Below are 8,078 nucleotides of genomic sequence, written 5' to 3' on the forward strand. Positions count from 1 at the left end.
CCCAGGCCAGAGTCCACCAATTTTTCCAGATTTTGAGAGACAGAGGTGAGAGTCAGGGAGGCTAAAGTGGCTACAGTTCAATCTTTCATAAACTCTCCGAGGAACAGACAAAGAGGAAACAACTTCCAGCTCTTTCCACGATGACATTTTTACATTAACACCAAAATCTGACAAGGGTATGAAAATAAAGGAAAATTATACACCACCTCTCTCTTGAATACAGATGCAAAAATTCTAAATGAAATATTGCGGCTGGGCGTGGTGGTTCATGCCTGTAATCCCAGCACTTTAGGGGGCTGAGGTGGGTGGATCACAAGGTCAGGAGATGGAGACCATCCTGGCTAACACGTGAAACCCTGTCTCTACTAAAAATACAAAAAATTCACCGGGCGTGGTGGCAGGCGCCTGTAGTCCCAGATACACAGGAGGCTGAGGCAGGAGAATGGTGTGAACCCGGGAGGCGGAGCTTGCAGTGAGCTGAGATCGTGCCACTGCACTCAGCCTGGGCAACAGAGCGAGACTCCGTCTCAAAAAAAAAAAAAAAGAAATATTGCAAAATAAATCCAGAGATACACAGAAATAATAACATGACTAAGTGGGAAGTTCATTCTAATAAAGTGAATGGTGAGGTAGGAGGGTAGGGGTAGACAGGGAGAGAGTAACACTATGAAATACATTATTAATTCACTAGACTAACAGGTAAAAGAAAAATAATTTGATCATCTCAACAGATTCAAGAAAAGCATTTGACATAATTCAACACCATATACTTTCTTAGCAAGGTATAAATAAAACTTCCTTAAACTCCTTAAACTCATAAATACCACCAAAATCCTACAGCAATCAGCATGCTTGATGGTGACATCCGAATGCGTTCTCGCTGAGATCAGGAACAAAGAAAGAAATTCCATACTGACCACTTTTTGAGACAGGGTCTCACTGTATCACCCAGGCTACAGTGCAGTGGTGTGATCACAGCTCAACCTCCTAGGCTCAAGTGATCCTTCTATCACTTCAGCCTTCCGAGTAGCTGGGACCACAGCTGCACACCAGCACGCCCAGCTAATTTTTTGTAGAGATGAGGTTTCATCATATTGTCCAGGATGGTCTCAAACTCCTGGGCTCAAACAGTCCTCTCACCTCGGCCTCCCAAAGTGCTGGGATTACAGGTGTGAGCCACTGCATCTGGCCCATTCTGACCACTTCTATTCAACACCATACTGGGCATTTTGGCCAGTGCAGTAAGACAAGAAAGAAAATGCAAAATGACTAGAAATAAGTAAGTTATTATGAACAGATGACAGGAGTATGCAGAAAATTCCAAGAGAATCCATAAATTGTTAGCATTAATAAATGAACTGAGCAAGGGTACTAGATATAAGGTCATTATAAAAATCAAAAGTATTTCAATACTGTAGCAACAAACAGCAAACAATTACAGACCTGAACAGACTTCACAAAATGGTCCAAATGGTCAATAAGTATTTGAAAAGATGCTTAGCATTATTAGTCACTATTAAAATTTAAACCACAAGATACCAGTATATACTTACCAGAATGTCTGAAATGAGAATAATAGGCTGTCTAGGCTTCTCCAGAGGCAGCCTTTGGGAGAGCCAGTTCTCCTCTTCATCTATCAAGCGCTTCTTGGGGGTGGAAGGGGTTAAAGGAAGTGTATTTCTGGACTACCACATCCTTAACTGCAGGGACTGGATCTCTGACATCAGACATATACAGTAACTTCCATTTGTTTCCTCGAGTTGCTGTAACAGATTACAAGTTGGGTGGCTTAAGACAATAGAAATTCATCATCTCACCGTTTTGGAGGACAGAAATCCAAAATCAAGGTGTTGGCAGGGCACCATTTCCTCTAGAGGCTCTAGGTGAGAAACCCTTGTCTCTTCTAGCTCCTGGTAGCTGTCAACATTACTTGACTTGTGGCTACATCTCTGTCATCTTCATGTTGCCTTCTTCTGGTATCTTCCTCTCTCTCTCTTACAAGGGCGCTTGTGATGGCATTTAGGCCCCACTCATAATCTCATCTCTAAATGCTTAATTACATCTGCAGAGACCGTTTTTCCAAATAAAGCAATATTTACAAGTTCTCCAGGGATTAGGGCTTGATATTTGGGGTGTGTGTGTGTGTGTGTGTGTACATATATATATACATATATAACTTTTTTTTTTTTCCAGACAGCGTGTCGCTCTTGTTGCCCAGGCTGGAGTGCAATGGTGCGGTCTCAGCTCACTGCAACCTCCGCCTCCCGGGTTCAAGCAATTCTCCTACCTCAGCCTCAAAAGTAGCTGAGATTACATGACCCCGCCACCATGTTTTTTGTAATTTTTGTATTTTTAGTAGAGACAGGGTTTCACCATGTTGACCAGGCCGGTCCTGAACTCCTGACCTCATGATCCACCCACCTTGGCCTCCCAAAGTGCTAGGATAACAGGTGTGAGCCACCATGCCCGGTGGAGAAATATATTTTCTAAATAAAGAAATAAACTAGTGAGACTGTGGAGAGATAGATGGTCAGGGGGACAGAATGGCCTGGGAAAACCTGGTGTGTGAAGAGGAGGTGAACTGGAAGAAGGTAGAAGTCTTAGCTATAATAGGAGTAAATTCTCTGGGTACCAAAGGAAAACTGTGAGGAGATTTTTAAAAAGGAGCTGAAGTAGAATTTCTTTCTTCTTTGCCAGGGTCCTGGGATCTAATCCCACAAAAGAAGTGGCTGTATTTACACACACTGCCCAAAAGAGGGGGCAATAGGCATGCTTTCGTAGACTCAGCTAGCTGCCCATTTGGAATCTGTTCTTTTCCTTCATCACTGAAAAGAATCCTAAATTTGTTAGGAACATCAATTGCTCAGATAAAATAGATAATTTCCAAGGCACCCTTGGAGCTACTAGTCATGCAACACAGGTCTAACTAATGGGATGTAAATACAAACATTCAAGTGGAGCTTCTGGAAACTACTGTTTTGTTCTCTTTGCATAGAAAGAGACACATATTTGCATCTTTTCCCCTAAGCCTATCCTTTTCACACCCCCTACTTCTGCCATCCTTGATAGCATCGGGGAGGAGTTACAGTATCAGCCCCGGACAGTTTGCCTGTAGACTTTTGTACTGTAAGAAGAAAAACAAACAGACAATAACAAAAAGACAAGCCCCAATTGAGTTTATGCCACTGTTACTTGGTTTGCCATCAAACACAATTTTTTAAACCTAAACAATAGCCATGGTGTTTCACAGATTTGACATAACCAACAACAAATGGACCACTCCAATTTTTCTGGATACTTAAAAAATAAGGCCTTCACACCAACACAGGTCCTAGATTGGCACTCTTGAATGACTAAGTTTGTAATTATTTCAGAGGTTCCATACCTTTATAATCAAGTACAGAGAAGATTAATGTAGATTCTTTATTGATTCCACCAATGTATTAGTAGTATCTGATAATAATAAATGGTATTTTTACATTCTCTTAACCAAAAATATAACAAATATTTACACTCAGTAAAAATACAAAAAGCATACAGAGGCACTGTCTTTCTAAAAGACATAAGTTTAAGAGGTATCAAAAAATAGGAGACAAACATTGCTTGTTACAGGATACCTTACAATCAATGAATTGTGCAGCAGAATTGCTATCTGATTATTACAGATGTGCAGTTTTGTTTTTGTCTTTTGCTGATTAGCTTACATGTCTCAATTTTAAAAGATCAAGTTCAATTGCATTCTGTGTATCAAAAATAAAGAAGTATTAAAAATGCACAACAAAAGCCAAAGATGAACCAGGATTTAAGTTTAAATTTGAACATGTACTGTGACACTTTTCTGAAGATTTATGCCATTTTTCTAGCCTTTAAGGTAATGCTGAAGGCATACATACACTTTAACATTACCTTTTGTAGAAACTTAAAATTGAATCAAAATAATCACTGTTTTAAGGAAGCTTCTTCTCCTTCTCCCTTTTTTGCAGAGGAAAGAGCACTTGATAAAAATTAGATTTGTTCTTAAAAACATCCATGATTACCATCACATTTTCAGCCTGGGAGAGATTCTCAAGGAGGTGATGTAGATCACAATGATGTGACTTATCACCCTCAAGAAAATTCACCAAAGGCTTTTTCTCCCCAAAGATCATATTGAAAGTAACCATTTGGAGTAAATGAGAATTACTAACTTTAATAAGCTTTTATGGAATCATGTACTGGATTTACTAATTCTCAAAATCTTTCACTACAAAGGTATTTTGTTGAAACTTACTATTTGGCAAAAGTTTGCACTGAGGGTTAACTGCTTCAACAGTCTTGGCAGATTGAGAGTTGTAGTGGGAAGAGAGGGCACTAGTCTCTTCATTAAAATTATAAATTAATAAAACAAAAACAATGGAGATCTGGAATTGGAGTAAATGCAGGTTAAGGCTTCTCTTGTTCTAGTCATATGACAAACTAAGAGAAGGCAGGAATGTACCCTTAGTTAAAATAGAAAAATCAAAACCTCATGATTTTTTAAGGGATACACACATAACAAAGTACAAAGCATTCGGCTTTGGCTCCTGATCAATGTGATCAGCTGATCTGAACACTCACAGTTAAAGCTAGATAGATAAAACAAAGGCAGCTGTAAGGTACAAGTCCAAAACCACAGGCCTCAACACTCTGTGCAAGATATTTACACCATTAAGGACAAAGACAGGTAAGGCTTCCATTTGGTTTGAAAGACCTGATAAATAAAGACATTATGAAAACACACATTTTTCTGGAGAAATGAATATAAAATGATGAGAGTAGACATCTGAATTGACAAAAAAGTGGGTATAGCAAAAATATATTTCACATTGTTTTGCTGTGGCCATGAAAACAAAATTACGTAAATCAGTGAAGGAAAAAAAGTATAATCAGAGGACCACTGTTTATAGGCCAAATCACTGAAGTGTAACTTTCAAACTAGGATTTTTGGTTCAGGTTATTTCCCATTTCAAAGGACCAAGAAAGCTATGGAACCACCAAGCCTCATTTTATCATAGCTGGGATTAACTTCTAAGGCTTCAGTTTCAGATTCACGTTTTTTTACCACAGGAATTTTTCAGACATGCTATTATTCCTAAAATAAAGAGACAATCATTTTGATGGGAAAGATGAACTACTACCATTTACCACTTAAAACTGATACATGATTTTAAAACGAAGGGGGACAGGCAGGAAGACAGAGAGCGAAGACAGCAGGGAAAGACAACACATTTCTATAAGGGAAGCCGCAAACCAACTTAAATCCTATGTGGACACACGGACAGCCATTCAGAAGTAAACCTATCTTGGCTCCAAGTTGATCTGGGTAGTGCATGTTAATGGCTTTGGCTTTTTTTTTTTTTTTTGGTAATTACAGAAGTTTATTAAAATTCCACTTGCTTTTACACTAAAAAAATTGAAAAACTTAATATATATAAAACATTATATTTGCAAAAATGTGAAAAATCTGCCTCATCCAGTAAACAGTCACTGAAATTTTAATTAAGAGTGCCATGCCCATGAGGCTGGAAAAGTATGTCCTCTCAAGGGCTAAAAACTGAGAACCAAGAGACAATCATTTCTATAACTCCAGCTCCTCTTTCTCCCACAAAATTTTACTGCAGGCAGCTGAGAGCTGCAGGGTATGTCAGGTCAGACACAATCTGGTGCTATGAGACGTGGGGGTGGCATGGTGCAGAACACTGCATAAAGTCAAATTCATCCTCATGATTACAACACCCATAATAAGAATTTCTTTAAAAAAAGTATTCCATACTTGAGTTATGAGAGATTTTAGTTTTGGATTTCTATAGACCAGGACTCTCTAGAACCCATTCTCTTATTTGTGGGATCTATACTTTTAGTTACAATGCGATGCAGCGTAACTTTCACTTAAGAAAGAATTTGTATACATGTCATTTAACATCAAAATTTCATTCTTTGAAAATTAGGGTTCCCACCCTCCTCCCCAAACTACTCCCTCCCATTTCCCAAAGCACTGACAAGAAACCCTGTGGCAGCGTCATCTGGCTTTCCACACCATGACCAGCAGGTTCCTAACGCCTCAACTGCAAAGGGCTTCCTATTTCTCTCAAACTGAGACCTACATTGCATTGGTGCTACAGATCAATCACATCTCTGTGTAGATCAAGCATATCACCTCTGTAAAGATGACTTCTGTTTGGTCAGATCAGAGACAATTTTATGACCTCAAACATGAACATCAGCTAACAAGAGCTCTCAAATACAAACAAAACCATAACAATGCAAATAATAAGTTATTTTTCAAATATACAAGAATATCCTTGGTATTGGCAGACACTTTCAATCTGTCCTTCAGCCCAAGCTATGGCTTGGAAATAATAATGCCACTATCTTTAAAATAGCTTATTAAAGAAAAATCTATAGCAATATACAGAAGGATCACTCTGAGTTTAAATTTTTTCTGTAACTGTGGTCCCAAGGCAGTTCTGGCGTGCAAAGTGGAGACTGGTATCCAGGCATAGCATCCATTGCTCAGGAAACTATTCATCTGCAGAAATTAAATGAAAGGAAGCATAACTCAAGTCTATTTCATTGCTCGGAGTAGAGGGAATAAAACCTCTGGACTGGTTGTAGCAATGAGCTGTTTGTTAGCAATGGCCTGCAGAATCATGAGGCGGTTCTGCCCATTCCTCCATAACTTTCAGTGGTTTTCAAATAAGTCATCCAAAGGCTAGACTGCTGAAACTTGTTCATTTTCTGAAAAAAAAAAAAAAAAAAATTAACTGGCAGATCAGCATATTAATGAGATCCTAACAATCTAGTTATCTATTTAGAAAATCAAAGTCAACAAAGAAATCCTCTCAAACATTGCATCGAGGACCAGATTTTATTATAATAATACCTAGGATTTCTGATCACATTGAAGGTTGATAACAAACTGGAATTTCATAGTTACTAATCACTTTATTACTCTTGTTTAAAACCATAAATTTTCATTTATTTTCTTTTTTTTTTTTTTTGAGACGGAGTCTCGCTCTGTCGCCCAGGCTGGAGTTCAGTGGCACGATCTCGGCTCACTACAAGCTCCGCCTCCGGGGTTCCTGCCATTCTCCTGCCTCAGCCTCCCGAGTAGCTGGGACTACAGGCGCCCGCCACCTCGCCCGGCTAATTTTTTGTATTTTTAGTAGAGACGGGGTTTCACCATGTTAGCCAGGATGGTCTCGATCTCCTGACCTCGTGATCCGCCCGTCTCGGCCTCCCAAAGTGCTGGGATTACAGGCTTGAGCCACCGCGCCCGGCCATTTATTTTCAATAAAACAATCATTTCTGAAACTATTGGCACACCTACAAATTCAGTCAAGACTTTTGCTAATAAAAGGAACTAAATCAATAGAATCATTTCAGATAATTTGGCATTTGAAACACAGTTTCAAGTTTCCATGCATTAATGTAAAATACAATTCCATTAATGTTAACTGCTTTTTCTCAAAATTATCCCATTAGATCGAGCCATTGTTTTATCAAAGATAAGAATATTCCATTTGAGCCACAGGGTACTAGGCACACAGAAATAGGCAGCTCGCACATTTCATTTAAAAAATATACCATCAGTGCGGGGTACAGTGGCTCACACCTGTAACTCCAACTTTGTGGGAGACTGAGGCTGGCAGATTGCTTGAGTCCAGGAGTTCAAGACCAGCCTGGGCAACATGGTAAAACGCTGTCTCAAATATAAAAAAATTGGCCGGGTGTCGTGGTGTGTGCCTGTAGTCCCAGCTACTTGGGAGGCTGAGGAGGGAGAATTACCTGAGACCAGGAAGTTGAGGCTGCAGTGAGCCATGATCATGCACTCCAGCCTGAATGACACAGCAAGACCTTGTCTTAACAACCAACCAACCCACACCATTGGTTGGGTGTGGTGGCTCAGGCTCAGGCCTGTAATCCCAACACTTTGGGAGGCCAAGGTGGGAGGATCACTTGAGCCCAGGCATTTGAGACCAGCCTGGGCAACATAGCAAGACCCCATCTCTACAAAAAATTTAAAAATTAGCTGGGCATGGTGGCATGTGTTTACAGTC

General features: G+C 39.7%; 1 protein-coding gene across 4 annotated transcripts in view; it reads right to left on the reverse strand.

The window, feature by feature from the left end:
• Positions 1-3,409: 3,409 nt before the first annotated feature.
• Positions 3,410-8,078, reverse strand: part of RAPGEF6 (Rap guanine nucleotide exchange factor (GEF) 6) — a 222,103-nt gene continuing 217,434 nt past the window's right edge. For all 4 annotated transcript variants that reach the window (XM_011951038.1, XM_011951041.1, XM_011951037.1 and 1 more), the window contains one exon: positions 3,410-6,756. In XM_011951038.1, the coding sequence (XP_011806428.1) occupies positions 6,731-6,756 (26 nt within the window). In that variant the 3' untranslated portion in view covers positions 3,410-6,730. The remainder of the gene's footprint in view (positions 6,757-8,078) is intronic.

The sequence above is a fragment of the Colobus angolensis genome, unplaced genomic scaffold, assembly GCF_000951035.1.
Source record: "Colobus angolensis palliatus isolate OR3802 unplaced genomic scaffold, Cang.pa_1.0 Scaffold314, whole genome shotgun sequence".
Classification (NCBI taxonomy): Eukaryota; Metazoa; Chordata; class Mammalia; order Primates; family Cercopithecidae; genus Colobus; species Colobus angolensis.